The following is a 17,662-nucleotide window of genomic DNA, read 5'->3' as shown; positions in this document are numbered from 1 at the left end:
AATTATCCTGCCCTTGTTTATGGAGAACTCCTCACTGATACACCCTTTGACTGGAAAACTTAAAATCTGGTGTAGTCAAATGATCATGAGCTTAATCCTATGTGTGGAGGCCGATCATTTTGGGGCAAGTCCTTAGTCACCCCACTATTGTTGGCAGAAACCTGAAACTTTATGCAATTCCTATCCCTAAAAGTGTGGGGATGAGCAGATATTTAGGGGTGGGAATACAGAAAAGGCTGTGCGGACCTTATGAAGTGTTTTGGCTGGGAAGATTCATACTGGGATTGAATGCATATTTAGCATTCACATGTAAACTGAGCTCAACATTCATCTTATCCAATGACTTCACATTTTGACCTAAGAGTTTGTATGCACTACAAGCAAAACAGTGCCACAGCTACGACTTTGCAGCTACATCACTGTAACACTGTAACATTCGCATGATAGTGACAGAAGGTGGGTTTTTTTGTAATTGCAGTAAATTCACCCTCTCGAGAGGCAGTAGTTAGGTTGATTAAAGAATTTTTCCATTCACTCAGCTCCGACAACAGTGCTGGTTAGGTCAACCTAATTGTGTTGCATAGGGCGTGAAATTTTTCACTGCCTTGAGCAATATAACGAGGCCAACCTAAGTTTTAGGTGTATTCCAGGCCTAAGTACAGAGCACAGCCCAAATCTATATTGAATTGAATTGTCCAAATCCATGGTGTGAGTCAAGGCCGCAGAAAGACTCTGCAAGTAATTCTGTCTTTTCACCAGCCCCTCAACAGAGGTCGCCATTCTGCAGCTTCCAATGTCAGAATAAGAAGAGGCAGCTGTTAAGAAATACTGCAGGCAGGCACCGGTGGCCAAATACCACCTGTATTTTGAAGATTATTCCCAAAAGTATATTCAGATAAAATCAGTGCGTGTTTTCGGAATCTCATGTCAGATCTATGTACCATTACCTGTTTCTAGGCTCCAGCAAGAATCTTGCTATAGAAAAAAATAAGCCCCATGATAGTGAACTATGTTTTTACAGCATCTGATTCTTTAATAGCTGCATCATTTCAATTAGCCCTTCAACATCTGTTTCACAGTTTAATTGCAGATTTCTAAAGAAGGGAATGTAATCATTCATATCTGTGTCATAGCAGGCTACATAATTTGTGTGTGTGACAGAGAGAGAGAGAAAAACATGAATCTGATGATTCATTTTTAATGCACACATTGAGCAAAGACTTCTCCCTGTTCCTATAGCATGAAATTCACTCATGTGCAGACAGTTAGCTCAAGTTCTATGCACCACTGAAGTTGGATATAAGCCTTCAAAATAACCCTGGCTGTTGCATAGAGTGAATTTCATTCATATCAAATTCATTATATTAATGAACCATTCTAATGTATTACAGCATTAAAGCAGGATAGGTAAAGAAGATCAATGAGACGTGCTGAAGATCCACATCTCTCATTTGGTACATCTACACTGAAATAAAAGACCAGCAGCATAGCCAAGGTTGCCCCGGAATAGCTGATTTAGTCTTACAGAGTTCAGACTGCGGGGCCAAAAATTGCAATGTAGGTGTTCGACTTGGGCTGGAGCTTGGGCTCTGTAACTCCATGAGGGTGGTGGGTCTCAGAGCCCGGGCTCCAGCCCATCTCCAAACATCTTCACTGCATTTTGTAGCCTCACAGCCCAATCCCCGTGGGCATACGTCAATTGACCCCGGCTCTGAGACTCAGTGCTATGGGCTTTTTTTTAATTGTAATGTAGACGTAGCCATTGACTTCAGTGGTAGCTATGGATGCTCAGTGTCTCTGAAAATCAGGTCATCCATTCACTATTCACTCCTTGATCTTTGTCTCATTTGAAGAAGAGTGTACCAAAGCAAATGTCACATATTAATTCAGAAATGCCATTGGCACATCACCAGTGGTGACTATGTGGTGAAGTGATTGAGGGTCAGTTCAAGAGTCATAGTGCTTCATGGATGACATACTCTGCGTCTTTCTGCAAAAAGGAGGAACTTTTCTTCATAATGGTTCTGATCATCAGTGCTGGTGAGTAGTGCCAACTCTGATAGAAAGACACATCTTTCATTTTAGTGATACATGATATTTCCCTGGAAAGACTGAAATAGCTAGAAAGCACTTAAAAAAGACCTTATGAACAACAACTTGCTAACTTGTATTTTAAAAGTACTATAAATTATTGGCTCTAATGCCACCAACTTCCTTCTTCAGAGAAAATAATATAAGTTTCTGCGATGTTTTCTTTACTTTCAGTTTTGGAAGAATCCATTTTTTTTTCATTTCAGGGCATGGCCAAAGAAGAAACAGAACTGAGATTTCGGCAGTTGACAATGGAATATCAGGCTTTGCAACGAGCATATGCTTTGTTGCAAGAACAGGTCGGAGGAACATTGGATGCAGAACGAGAAGTTAAGGTCTAAATGGCTTATATTACATGAAAATAAAGGATTGCAATTATGTACATTTTTCTAATTTTACTTGCTTAGGTTGTTGTGATAACTGATAGGCCATATCTTTGGCTGGTGTAAATCGGGGTAGTGCCATTAAAGGTCAAGAAGCTATGTCAATTTACACCAGCTGAGGATCTGTTCTATAGTAGTTTAATATGCATGTATATATGATATAATCATAGGTTTGTAAAGCACCTTTCATGATGATAGGTTCCAAAGTGCTTTTGGACAAAGTAATACACGGGCTAAACTTAGAGATTATGCCACCAACCATTTCTGGGCCAAAACACAGCAACAGTATACAGAAGTTTAGGAGAGGAAGTGAAGATTACCTTCCAAATAAAATTGCAGGTAGACTGTAGATTGAATGAAAGTAATTACTCAGATTGGAATTTGACCAGGATGTCAGAATGTACTGCACAGACAATTGTATGTTAGCAGTAGTTGAAAAAGAGTTAAACTGGTTTTCAACATTTTTCAGGAGACGTCTCCCCTCCACCCCCGCCTTTATTTTCCTTTAATCCTCCTTTAATACCTGTTTGATATTCCTCATGGTAGTGTCTCTCCATAATATTGTCTGCTGTGAATAACTAATGTGTCTACACTGCTATCTCAAATGCAGTGTTGTAATTTATGGTCTGTAAAAGCAGTCAGATTTCCATTCTCTTACACTGAAGTGCTGATTGCTGAAGAAACCATGGCTAATGCATTTATATTTTTATACCTCTGATCAGCTTACAAGAGTGTCAAGCAGAATATTTTATGGAAAATTAAGCTCCCTGTCAGTAGAAATCTATTACCAATATTCTTAAATAGTTAATGCCCAAAATTCAAAACTGGATTTATTGAGATTACATGATTCTGAATAACGTTTTTAAAAGGCTTATAGTTCAAAATGAGATTTATTTTCTTAATTGAATTGCAAAATGTACTATTCCATTGTGCCTTCCTATCTTCCTCCAATGTCCCCTTAGAAAGGCAGTTGCAGCTATCAAATTATCTTGCTTTAATTTACATTATAAATACATATATGTATTGTAATATTAATAAATTATACATTATAAAATGCTGGAAGGACAATTAATACAGTCACATTTAATTTTACTATTTGAAAATTGATGGAAAGGATTAGAATATATCCAGTTTGGACAAAGAACAAAATATGTACATATTAATTCTGCTCTGACCTCCACTCTATGCAATCTCATTGATGGAGGTGCACCTACAAGCTCTCAATTTGGCCCTAAATCTATTATGTAAGCGATGGATCAGTCACTTTCACTTTTCATAAGCACATTGTTCCAGGAGAATCCAACACAGTCTTAGGGTAAAATGGCCACATTAGCAACAAGTTTATTAAAATTATAAAAAAATTTAAATATTAGTACAACCATGAATATGTGTTACAGAAGTGTAGTTGTCTGATTGCTTTCCCAACCCATAGGCAATCCCTTGAGACAAATTAAACATCAAACAGAGAACCTCACATGCTTGAGTTCTAAGATTGAATCAATATTTTGGCTTTCAAGACCTGATCATCTAGCTAATGTTTTTTTCCACTGAATAACTTAAAGTAATGGGTAGGTAACTCCACAGCAGCCTACACTGCTAGGTTTCTCTAATGTTCTTGCAAGTAGACTAATCCCTTGTCTTTCAGATAGCCATATTGAGAGAGAGGTATTGTCTCACTCTATTTGATCTGCGAAATTTAATTTAGAAATTAATCTTCTTTAAGGCTCGCCTGCTATCTGTTCTGACATAGTAGAAGTTGCAAACATTAAGAAAGTGATGGTAAAACAAGAAGGAATTACAAACATGAAATAATTCAATGTTTCCCAGTACAAAACAAACAAGAAGGAAAATTCACCCAGATAATGCAAACAATTAAATAAGGCAATTTATACTGACAACAAAATATAATTACAAGCTTTCGGTGTTAATTGGCTAACTACTTGCCCTGGTGGATTTATAGATGGGGAAAGTTTCCTGGGGTGTAAGGTGCAAAAGGGGCAGAAGTGGTCTTTTCCTCATGCTGCTACTGCTGTCTGCAACCTGCCCAAGCACATTTACAGGCCACCAACCTACCCTTGTTCTCATCAGAGCAATCCCATGATCCAAAAGGTACCTTGCCTGAAGTAGAGGTTGAGGGTACAATGAGAACCCTCAGTGGATTTACAATTGAGTTCCTCTTAGTGGTAAACTTTATTAACACAGATTCTGTTATCTGCAAATAGCCAGTTCCAGTTAAACAATATATTCTCAGTTTATACTTGGGTAATTTTGCTATTACCTTGGGAAGAAGCAGTACAATATCCATGGAGATAAGTGTTTTCCAGAGTCCTGTTCCAAGTAAAATGGGCAACTTTTCTTCAAAATATAAACTGAAAAACTTTTTGCCAACCAATATTTCAGTTCTGGGTTCTCTGTTGTGCCTGCAAGACCTGATGGCAATGCTAATATTTAGTGTAAGCAACAATAGTTCTTGCTTTATTTTTTAACTGTTAGTGGGGACATCGGCTGAGTACGAAAAAGTGAACCCTGAACCCAGGTCTTGGCATTAAAGCAGAAGAGGAGTTGAATTTGGATCATTTTGTTTTCAGATGTGTTTCTTTATAGTTTTTAAATCTATATATGCTCTAAAATTCACTTACTCTGAAAATATATATTCTCAACCAAACTGAGTGCAGGAATAAACAAAAGCGTTGCCTTCATGTATGTTGAGAAGCTAGCAAAAAGCCAACTACAAGCTCATCTAATTAAAACTAATGTTCTAGACTTGGTACAATCTGGATTCAGGCCAGGACACAGAATGAAACCATTTTAGTGGCACTGATGGATGATTTCCTCTTCTCAATGGTTAGAGGACAGATATGCATTGTCATCCTACTGGACCTCTCTGCAGCATTCTACACTGTTGACCATGAGAGTCTGCTGTTTCACCTAAGAGAAGTGTCAGGGATCCAAGGTAATGTACTAAAATGGGTTGTCTCTTTCCTGGAAGGATGGTGCTAACAAATAGTGATGGGAAACTGCAGCTCCACTGCTAGATCCCGTACTTGTGAAGTTCCACAATGATGAATTCTCTTTCCAGTCTTTCTCAACATCTGCATGCAACCATTAGGTGAACTGCTCCGATGGCACAAAGACTCAAGTGTCGGCAATATGCAGCGGATACACAATTCTGTCTATCCTTCACCACATATGATCACTACTACCAAGATGGCCCAGTGCTTGGATGAGATCAGCACTTGGATAAAGTACAGCTGCTTGAAGCTGAACCCAAGCAAGAGAGAGGTGATAGGCAAAGTGAAGTATTTTGAAGAGTTTGCAACCACAGTGCAGTCTCCTTTGGTTGAAGATACACACCCACAATTGGTCAATTCAGTCCATAGTCTAGGAATATTCTTGGATTTCTCACTGACACCGAGCTCTCACATATCAGCATTCGCAACTAATGCTTTCTATCATCTCTGTTTGACTAGGAAACTCTGTCCCCTCCTGGTGGATGAAGACCTGATCTCAGTTATACATGCATTTGTCACCCCTCAATACACCTCTCAACTTTACAGCAATACGATATAAACTGAGCATGAAGCTTTCAGAATTTAGGAAACTCCAAATAGTTCAGAATGCGTAGTGCATCTTTTGAGCAATACAGGCTACCAAGAACATGTCAAACGTGTGTTGTTCTCCCTCTCTTGGCTTTCCATAGACTAGGGTTTCAGTTCTTATCTTCAAAGCACTCATTGATATATGCCCAGAGTATCTAAAATATCATCTAAAGCTCCAAGACAAAGAGTGTAGTCAATAACTTCACTCCTCAGGCACAATAGAATTCTCAACAATAAGAGTAAAGCTCACCTCTGCAGGAGACTTAACTTTTCTGGGGCAGTCCAAGATTGTGTAATGAACTCCCCTCAAAAGTAAGGACTGTCACAATCGTCGCCACTTTCCACTTCAAGTGCAAAAAGTATTTCTTTGGTCTTGCCTTCTCTAATATAAACACAGCAATGGACCTATTACAAAAGACACACCTACCAAAAGAAGACATTCAACTACACATGCTTTTTCCCCTGGAAAAAGAATGAGAGAACAAATAACGTGACAGATGTGTAGTCATGTTGCTTAAGGCACTACTGCAAGCGCTCAGATACTATGGTGAGGAGCACAGTACAAACATCTACATAGAATAGAATAGAATGCCATTGTGGTAGAATACTCTCCTGTATTCATACCATACACGCTATTGTAATCTTTGTACAAAATATGCCTTGTAAGATATCATTTGAAAACTCATAATTTGCTGGTCAAGATTGTCCTGGTAAAATATGTGTGGCAACATTGTATGTGAAGTTATAAGATTCCCCGGTATGATGTTATTAATTCATACATGTTCCAAATGCCACAGCCCTGGCCAGGCAGAAGTCAGGTCTGTCCTCAGCAAAGGAAGGAATGTGTGCTTGCCTTAATTTGCATTTCAGCAGTAAACAGAGTCATCAAGCAGGAAGGGAAAACAAAGGAAATTCTAAGAGATGAAAAAATCCATTAGGGAATATTCTTCCACATAGTCTCTTTGTCTCCTAGTTCTCAGTTGGAAATGTTTTTCAAGAGGGTGACTGAAACTATAAAAAAGAAAGGACAATGACCCAAAATATCCCTCTCTCTCTGCCTGCCCATCACATTCACTGCACTTGAAGAGACAAAGGATTTTGGGAGAGGGGACCTGACCTAAAGAGTTTGGTCAGTAAGACTGCTGACAACATGTGGCAAGAGAACTTTTGCTTTGAATTTAATGCAGTTTGTTAAGTTAGGCTTCAGTAAGTGTTTTATGTTTATTTTTCTGCTTCATTTCCTACATAAAATCCATCTTTTTGTAGTTAATGAACTTATTTTATCTAATACAGTTTGTTCAAGTTGGTATCTGTGTAACTCCAGTTGTGGTAACAAGTTGTGTGTGTATTTTTCCTTTAAAGGAATAATGGACTACATATGTTTTTACTGTCCAGGAGAGAGCTGGGTGGTACAGGAAATATGTTTCTGGGGCAAAATCCAGGACTAAGGTGTGTGTTGGGGTCACTCTGTAGCACACAGAGAGACATAGCAGGGAGTGATTTACATTTTGAAAGGGATGATGCAGCTACTCATTAGCCTGGATTGTACCCTGGTATGTCACACCCATTCATCCATATTTTATGTATAAAGATAGTTAAGAATTAGAATTAGCTTTATTCTCCATAAAATATATACATCACATTTAAAGAAAGGTGTTGGACTGTGAAACTAGCTTTCCATTAGCCTTTGTGCTTGAAATCTACGTATACTACAGTTAAACATTTGTGTACTCAAAATTGTGGTCATAAATGTAGAGGCTGCTTTTGACAATTTGTGCCATCATATTTGTTGGTCTCTTTTAAATCAGTTTAAAACAACACAAATACAGGTAGAAATCAGCCTATTAATGTATCTTTCCTCCCATTCTTATCAGAAGACAAATCTCTGTTACTCCATTTGCTTTTTAAAACATCCTGTTTTGATAAAACTGGATAAGGGCAAAAAGTCATCTGATCTATGAACAAAGAGTGTAACAAATATTCTAATGTAAGAAGCAATTAATCTTTTGCTGTTTAAGTGGCTAGTTAACTGGATGATGTTCATTTGAATCTTAAATTGTATCTTAAAATTGCTATCCCATCATACAAGTTTTCCTTTTAAAATTGTTAATGATTGGTCCTATCATAAGTACTTCACTGCAAATTAATTCCCCCAAATGTCTTTAATAAATATTTGATGTAAGTGTTTGATGTATCTACATTAGCATTTTGGCTTTTAGAGAAAGTTTGATGTATCTTTTCTCACATCCTACAGACGCGTGAGCAGCTCCAAGCAGAAATACACAGATCACAAGCTCAGATAGAGGACCTAGAAAAGGCACTTGCTGAGCAGGGACAGGTAACGTACTCTGAGAAATATATTAATTACTGCAGTCTCCAACAATAACTAGCTGTTCTGTAAATTTTCTGCAAAAGAAAAATATACTTACATTATAAAGTTTGTCATATATGATAAAAGACAGTAATATAGTTCAGTTATATATATACACACACACACACACACACAAATATTTTAGGAAGTATCACTTTGATAATACTTCCTAAAATATTTGGCCCTTTATTAATTACAAAACACATCTATCAAGCAGCAGTTGTGTGTCATTATTGACACTCTTAAATCCATTTATCTGCCCTTGCATAATTATGAGAATCCCCTTCCAACTGTGTACCATTGGATTAGGAGAGATTAATATCATATTATTCAACAAATGAGTTGAATAATTCATTAGAACTGAACATTAAATCCATGCTATCTAGGGCTGAGTGAATACTGAAAGAAAAGTATTTGTGAATGTTCATTCATTTGCATAAAGAGAAATTTAAATTTGTGAAAGTGAAAATTATACACTAAAAACCTGAATCAAAGAGTTATGCTCATCCACTCATGGAATGCATTGTGTTACCTGGGGGCTAGACTTATTAAGGATTATTTGCCAAGCTTTGCTATTGTCAAACCTCATTTTTATAACCACGGAGAACAACTTCTTTGCTCGGAATTTTAAAAATATTTTAGTCTCATACATGAGACAAACTCTACAACATTCAGATGTATATCATTCAGAGATCAGAAGCAGAAAGATACTCCAGTAGTTAGGACCTTAGTCTAGAACCTCGGAGACCCTGGTTCAGTTCCTATTTTGCCACAGTCTTCCTATGTGACTTTGAGCAAGTTGGTTAGGGCCAGGTATTTAAGTACCTAAAGATTCAGATAGACATCTAGTGGCACCTACTTGCCTTTGAAAATCCCATTAGATACTTCTCTCTATGTTTAGTTTCCTAAGTATCTTTAAAAATCCAGCCCTTCGTTCTTCAGGTCCCCATCAGTATCATGGGGATAATAGCACTTCTGTACCTCACAGAGCTGTTGCGAGGTGCTCAGATACTACAGTAATGGGGTCTATATAAGTGCCTAAAATAGATAGGTAAATTTTCAGAAGAGATACATAGCATATGTGGAACATTCTAGCACTTAACCATGGAGCTGCGTGGGCAGTAGAACTAGCATGTGCATTCAGTCTCATTGGTGGTGCTTAAAAGCAAGGAAATTGTTGCGCACCTATCTGAGGGCTCCATTTGGAAGTCCTCAGGCAGCATAATCAGTCATATAATTATGGATCCAAATTTATTTTTATAACTGTTTATTTTTATTTTAAAAGGTATTTATGGGAAAGTGCACAGGTAAACTTACAACTAAGCACACAGGACAAAATTCACCCCTGAGCAACAGACCAGAACAGGGGCTATATACCACTTAAGTCCCACCAAGCACTATTAAATATGATTTATTTTAAAGCACTGTCTACTGCTTTTATCCTCCATCTCTCACAAAGCAAACTACCGAGGGATAGATTTGGTTCTAATATCTATTTGAAAATGTGTTTGTCATATGTACTGAAAAAGTCCTGTAGCAAATAGGAAAGATGATTATATCTTGGCAATAAGGCATACAGGAAAATAGTCCATGTTTTAAACTCATCATTTCAAAAAAATAAGTATTTTAGAGATTTTACATCTACCAGACTACCAGCATTCACAATGTCTGTGAAAAGAAATTCAAAGGACATTTGAAAGAAAAATGTTCACTTCAATGCAAACTAATGTTCTAACTTAACGTGAGTAAAAATATGCTTTTGCCTCTAATGGTTTTCTCTGCAGAGATTGTTGCTTTCTTAAATGGAGAAAAGCAGCTATTACATTAGAAAAGCAGTTCCTAGGCTGTTTACCAGGAGCAGTGAGCACACATGTTGGTACAAACTATGTACATTATCAAGCAAAGAGATGACAATTAGTGTGCAAAAGCTTTTCCTCTTTTTTTTTTTCAAAATCTTACATGAATTTGTTCATGCAATGGAGATGGTTTAGAATGCCTATTGTGCAACTATGTATAGTTAATTGCACAAAATGTCTGTGTTTTCAATTCAAATAATCAGTTAAGTCGCTTTTACAAAAAGAGTAAATTAACATACAATTTTATTTTATATACACAAAGTTCCCTCCTGAAAATTTACCCCAAATGATTTACATATTATTCTTGTAGGATTTCATCAAGCTCTCATTGAAATCAGTCTTAATATTGCCATTGACTTTAATGGGACTTTAATGTACAGTCAAAACATGTTTTCAAATGTGTTATTTCTCTCTTTGATTTGCTAATGGGTACACTTAAACAATTTTCACTTCTTGAATTGCTGCTGAATACATGGCCTTGCATGATTAACTTATTTAAAGGGAGGTTCTGTACTTACTGTCTTTAGCCTGGTGATTTCATCCTCCACACCCTCCACGATGCTTGAGCTTGGGTCCAATATTATTTCCATTGATTGTTGACATTCTAGTGCCTGGCCTATTCTACATTATTAAATGAGCAGGTCCAGATAACTTACATCCAAGAGCTTAAAAACTGCTGGCTGAGTAGCTCCCTGGACTGTTAATGATGATTTTCAATAAGTTTTGGTGCGCTGTGAAAGTTCAGAAAACTGGAAGACAGCTAAGGGGTGAACAGGATAACTTGGGTAATTATAGGGTTGTCAGCCTGACTGATTCCTGGCCAGGTAAAGGAGCAGCTAATACAGAACTTGATTAAGAAAGAATTAGAGGGTAATGTAATTAACACAAAACAACTGAAGTTTATGGGCTAGATCTTGTCAAACTAACAATATCTTTTTTTGATGAGATTACAAGTTTGGTTGATACAGTGTTGACATAAAATATATAGACTTTACTAAGGCATTTGACCTGGTACTACATGACATTTTGTTTAAAAAATAAGAATGGTATAAAATTAACAGGACATACTGTTATGGGGTGATTTGTTTCGTCAGCAGGCCTATTGGTCTGGGCCTCTAACTCCAGCCCTTCTGTCAGTGTTTAGCGGGGACGTCTGGGTGGTCAGCAGGCCCCTCAGCAGAAGCTTCATCTTCTGTTACTGTAGAGTGGTGCTCCTCCAGGAAATGGCTTCTTTCTTCCCACCCTTCTCACCCCACACCTGGGGCTTCTGAAGCTCCTTTGTCTTGGTCTTCTCCCAGGAGCATGCTGGGCAGTGCCTAAAGGTGGGGACTACATGGCCCAGTACTGCTCCAGCCCTTACCCTGTCTCTGCCTTAGTGTGGAGTTTGTAAACCCCATCATACACATATTAAATATATTAAAAACTGGGTAAGTGATAATTGTAAATGGGGAATTTTCATTGAGCAAGTGTTTCTCCAGGGGGTCCTGCAGGGATAGATTCTTGGCCCTATGCTATTTAACATTTTTATCAATGACTTGGAAGAAAATATTAAATCATCACTAATCAAGTTTGCAGATGACATGAAAATAGAGGAAATGGTAAATAATGAAGAGGACATGACAGGTCACTGATACAGAGTGCTTGCATTTTAATATGGCTAAATGTAAATGTATACATCTAGAAACAAAGCATGCAGGCCATACTTATAGGACAGGGGACACTATTCTGGGAAGCAGTGACTCTGAAAAAGATTTGGGGATCATTATGGATAATCAGCTGAACATGAGTTCCCAGTGTGACTCTGTGGCCATATCATAACTGTAGTCCCAGATTTGGACCTTAGCGTCCAAAATATGGGGGTTAGCATGAAAACCTCCAAGCTTAGTTACCAGCTTGGACCTGGTACTTGCTGCCACCACCCAAAAAATTAGAGTGTTTTGGGGCACTCTGGTCCCCCTGAAAAACCTTCCCTGGGGACCCCAAGACCCAAATCCCTTGAGTCTCACAACAAAGGGAAATAATCCTTTTTCCCTTCCCCCCTCCAGGTGCTCCTGGAGAGATACACAGACACAAGCTCTGTGAATCCAAACAGAGTGACTCCCCCTCTCCGTTCCCAGTCCTGGAAACAAAAGCACTTTCCTCTTCACCCAGAGGAAATGCAAAATCAGGCTAGCAAATCCAACACACACAGATCTCCCCCTGATTTCTTCCTCCCACCAATTCCCTGGTGAGTACAGAGTCAATTTCCCTGAAATTTCCCAGAAAAGAAAACTCCAACAGGTCTCAAAAAGAAAGCTTTATATAAAAAGAAAGAAAATACATACAAATGGTCTCTCTGTATTAAGGTGACAAAATACAGGGTCAATTGCTTAAAAGAATATTGAATAAACAGCCTTATTCAAAAAGAATACAAATCAAAGCACTCCAGCACTTATATTCATGCAAATACCAAAGAAAAGAAACCATAGAACTTACTATCTGATCTCTTTGTCCTTACACTTAGAAACAGAAGACTAGAAAGCAGAAACTACTTCTCCAAAGCTCAGAGAAAGCAGGCAGACAGACAACAAAGACCTCAGACACAAAATTCCCTCCACCCAAAGTTGAAAAAATCTGGTTTCCTGATTGGTCCTCTGGTCAGGTGCTTCAGGTGAAAGAGACATTAACCCTTAGCTATCTGTTTATGACAGGCCAAAAGAGCTAATGCGATCCTGGGATTATAACACAATCCAACGGCTGAAAGCTGAAGCTAGATAAATTTAGACTGGAAATAAAGCATACATTTTTAAGAGTAAGGATAATTAATCACTGAAACAATTTAGCAAGGGTCATGGTTAGGGCTCCGTTTTTGTCATGGAGGTTGCAGAAGTCACCAATTCCATGACTTTCCGCGACCTGCGTGACTTCTGCAGCAGCAAGTGTGGCTGACCCCCAGGGCTGCCCAAGCAGCTGGCTCCAGGTGACAGCCACACCAGCTGTTGCTGGAGCAGCCCTGGGGCTGGCAGTGGCTGGTGTGGCTGGCCCCAGGGACTGCCTGAGCAGTGGTCCCTGGGGTGGCCAAAGCAGTCACCGTTGACGGCCCCTGGCATCAGTCCCCAGGTGGCCAGAGCTTCAGTGGCTCCCAGCAGCTGTTGCTGCTAGCCCCGCCCCCCTCCCAGCAGCAGTCTTTTAGAAGTTCTTTTATCAGCTCAGGTTTGGCTTTTACAGCCTTTATTCCCTTCTTACATCCCTGGAGCTTTCACAGGTTTTAAACCCCTCCCCATATGACATAACCTGGAGAAACCTTCAATAAACTGGAAATTCCACCCCCTAAAGCTCCCTCATCAATATCCTGGCACACCTTTAGTGTGTGATTCTCCTCCATGTGGACTACCCAATGAGAATTGGTTCTCCATGTTCTGGCTCTTTAAATGTTGCCTACGGAAAAAAGATAAATTACTCACTCCCCATTTTCTCCCCCTGCTGTTCCGCTTTTGGAATCCTATCTGCCTGCATTTCTTCCTGAAAATGTTTCTGATGGATCTTCCAAAATTGGAAGTCTCAGCAAACTACTGTCATGCTGTCCGACAGGGAAAGGAGAACAGAACTGTCTTCATCAGCCTAGGAGAAGAATTTCCATAATAGCCCTCGATTCAATAGCCCCCACCCCTTCAGATAGGGCTAGAGGAGGGTCCCCCAGATATTAAAAGTGATGTAATATAGTGGGTCCTTCATCATTATCATTCAGTTACAAACGTCTTCAAAAGATGGAATGAATCATTACAAAGAACTGAATTTTGTAGGAAAAAGAAATTATGATTTCTATTTTCAGCAGAGTGAAAAATTAATTGTTCTAAACATGCTCTGTATATGGTGCCTTGAGAGAATAATTGTGAAGATATTTATTATTATTATTAATCACTCACATAGGATTTTTCAAAGGGATTTACAAACTTTAACTATAAGTGATCACTTGCTTGCCAGCTCAGCCCAAAGCATCAATGATCTCAGTGAGCAACTAATGTTCCAATTGTTTTTCCCCCATTTCAATCCAATAAAATAATTCATTCATCTAAAAATAAGATTTATCTTTGTTAATCTTAGGAAGCATGGAAATCAAAGTACAATAATTGCTATTATCTATTTGTTAAATTATTGTAATGGAGGTGCCTAACTTCTCGCTTTTATTTCAATCATCATTCATTTCATTGATTGACAGGATTTTTCATGTTTATTTCTGTTAAACTGGAGTATTTATATTCAAATTACATTTTAAAAAACAAAATACTATGTTAAAAGAACTTTAAGATGCAAAGTCAAGCACTCAAAAAAGTAAGGAAATGTCAGAATTAAGGTTGCCTGTTAAATTTTAATTCAGCCCACTTCTGTGTATGCATTATGATACAGTCTTTAATTACATGATCATATACTATGGCAGCACTGTCAGTTTCTCCTATAATATTAATCATTTATATTTTAAGGACATGAAGTGGATTGAGGAGAAGCAAGCATTGTATAGAAGAAATCAAGAACTTGTAGAAAAGGTATTTATTCTCAGCATTTCTATTCCTACATTTAATATATTTTTAATTATATAAATAAAAAGAGATTAAGGAAGGGTGAGGTTGGGCTGCCATGTACTGTGGCTAGTAAGGAGATTAAAGATCATCTAGATGTGGTTCAAAAACTATAAATGAATGCTTTGCCTCAGTTTTCAGTAAAGATGCTAATATGGTACATGTGCATTAAGGCAGTACGGCTGATAAAATGAATGTCTAGAAATCAAAATGATCACATCTGAGATGGAAGAAAAGAGCATAATGTGCTCAGATTGAGGGGAACAGATCATTTCCATCCCAGAATACTGAAAGAACTGACTCAAGAGATTGCTAGTCTGGTAGCAACAATCTTTAATAAATTTGTCTGTCTCCCATATGATTGGAGAACAGCTAAATTAATGCCTATATTTAAGAAGGGGAAAAATGTGATCTAGGCAGCTCCAGACCTGTTAGTCTGACTTCAGTGGTGTGCAAGTTTTTAAAACAAATTGTGGAGGAAAGAATAATTGACTCATAGAGGTAAGTGGTAAAAGGGATGCAGTGCAACATGGGTTTGCCAAAGGTAGATAATGCCAGGCTAACCTGATTTCCTTCTTTAAGAAAACACTGATTTTTTTAGATAAGGAAATTGCAATAGATCAAATATACTTGAACTTCATTAAAGCATTTGACATGGTGCCATATGGGAAATTATTTGTCCAGTTAGAGAAGATGGGAATCAATACATCATTGTAAGGTGAATAAGGAATTGGCTAAAGGAGAGAAGACAATGGGTTGTGCTAAAAGGTGAATTATCAGACTGAAAAGAGGTTACTAATGGAGTTCCTTGAAGATTGGTCTTGTGATCATCCTTAGTCAATATTTCTGCACAAAAGGTAGAATGAGGTAATGAAATTTGATGGTGATTACAAAGTTGGGAGGCATTGTCAATACAGAGGAGGATCAGAATATTGTATAGGAAGATCTGGATGATTAAATTCATTAGTACAAAGTGAAACGTCACTAAGGGCCTAATAATAAGAATTTCTGTTGCAAGTTGGGGGCTCATCAGTTGGAAGCAACAGAGTTGGAGAGAGACCTGGATGTGTGGGTCAGTCACAGGATGACTGAGACACCATTGTGTTGTGGCTATGAAAAAACAAATGCAATCCTAAAATTTACTAGGTGGGGCAATTCTAGTACAAATAGAGACGTATTAATGCCATTGTACAAGGTGCTGTTAAGACCACATTTGGAATAGTGGATACAATTCTGGTCCTCCGTGTTCATGAAAGAGTCAATTAAATAGGAACAGGGGAATGGAGGACCTGTCTTCCGAGAGGATACTGGAAGAGCTTTGCTTGTTTAGCCTAGCAAAAAGAAAGCTTAGATGGGATATGACTGCTTTCTATAAATACATTAAGGGAGTAAACACCAAGAAGACTAAAGAGTTATTTAAGCTAAAAGAAAATGTAGGCACAAGAACAAATGGATACAAACTGGCCACAAACAAATTCAGGCTGGAAATTAGAAAAAGATTTCTAGCCAGCAGAAGGGTGAGGTGCTAGAACACCCTCCCACTAGGAGCTGGGTGCAGGAAGGAGGGCAAACAACTAAAGTAGTTTTAAGAGAAAGCTGGACAAATGTAGGAATGCAATTGTCTGATGGGATTGTTTGTGGTGGTAAAAGACAGGCCTCCAAAGCCCTGCACACACTTCTGCTTTATGTCTTATGCTCATGTTTCAGACAGCCACTGGTGGGGTCAGGAAAGGATCCCCCCAGTGTATTCTGGGAGGGTTTTTTTTATCTCCTCCCTCTGAGCATCAGGGGTGGCCACCGCTGGAGATAAGACATTCGACACGGTGGGCCAGGGCTCTGAAGTGACATCAGTCATTTCCTCTCTCAGGTGCCTGTCTGGCTGGTTCTTGTTCACATGTTCAGAATCTAATTGATCACCATATGTGGGGTCAAGAAGGAATTTTACCCTGGCAGCTTGGCAATGACCTCGGGGAGTTTTTGCCTTCCTCTGCAGCGTGTGGGTTGTTGCCAGGATTATCTGGATTATCTCTGTGACAAATAATAGTCTAGTTACCTGAGGGTTGTAATACTTTGGCCTCATTTCAGTGCTGGATTTAGTGTGTGGGTGTTGGTAGCCTGTGATGTACAGGAAGTCAGACCAGATGATCTAGTGGTCCCTTCTGGTTTTATACTCTGTATTTGTAGAAGCTTAAGGAATGCATGTGGTTTATTAGTATTATTTAAGTACCACTATAAAATGTTTTAAAAGTATTCCACACAGCTCTAATTGGAACAATTTTCATACAGTAATATCTTCATCATGCCACAATTCAGAAGGATTGATAAGATCATTTTATGGAGCTCTTCACCCGCTTTAGAACTCCTTGATAAGGGGAACTAAGGGGATGGTCACTCCGGGGAGTGGCTTCTGAATTTCCCACACTCCTGGTCTATTTATTGAGCAATCACTTCCTTTCATTCAGTGTATCAGGCTGTGCAGAGAATATTCTTACTGTGCACTTGTAATCAGGAGTAGCGCCAGAGTTTCTGGCGCCCTAGGCAGAATTCAGGGGGCGGCATTTTATGCGCTCCCCCCGGATAGCGCGGGAGCTTCTGGTTCCACTCCCATCATGCCGCCAAAGAAGGACCCTCTGCCGAAATGCCACAGGCGACAGCGGCAGTTATTGAGCTGCTCAATTGTCTGCCGCTGTTTTCCGTGGCACGTCGGCAGAAGGTCCTTCTTCAGCGGCACGATGGGAGTGGAACTGAAAGCTCCTGTGCGCCCCGTGGGGAGCGCACAAAATGCGGCCCCTCGAATCCTGGTGCC

General features: G+C 38.9%; 1 protein-coding gene across 27 annotated transcripts in view; it reads left to right on the top strand.

Annotated features, from left to right (window-relative positions):
• The window catches only part of JAKMIP3 (Janus kinase and microtubule interacting protein 3), a 187,792-nt gene that overhangs the window by 123,801 nt on the left and 46,329 nt on the right, over nt 1-17,662 (top strand). For 25 of the 27 annotated variants that reach the window (XM_050959345.1, XM_050959349.1, XM_050959348.1 and 22 more), the window contains 3 exons: nt 2,298-2,426; nt 8,328-8,411; nt 14,761-14,823. In XM_050959345.1, the coding sequence (XP_050815302.1) occupies nt 2,298-2,426; nt 8,328-8,411; nt 14,761-14,823 (276 nt within the window). The remainder of the gene's footprint in view (nt 1-2,297; nt 2,427-8,327; nt 8,412-14,760; nt 14,824-17,662) is intronic. The other 2 variants (XM_050959356.1, XM_050959354.1) reach the window with 2 other exon arrangements.

The sequence above is a fragment of the Gopherus flavomarginatus genome, chromosome 6 (genome assembly GCF_025201925.1).
Source record: "Gopherus flavomarginatus isolate rGopFla2 chromosome 6, rGopFla2.mat.asm, whole genome shotgun sequence".
NCBI lineage: Eukaryota > Metazoa > Chordata > Testudines > Testudinidae > Gopherus > Gopherus flavomarginatus.
This window is presented reverse-complemented; position numbering and strand designations above follow the sequence as displayed.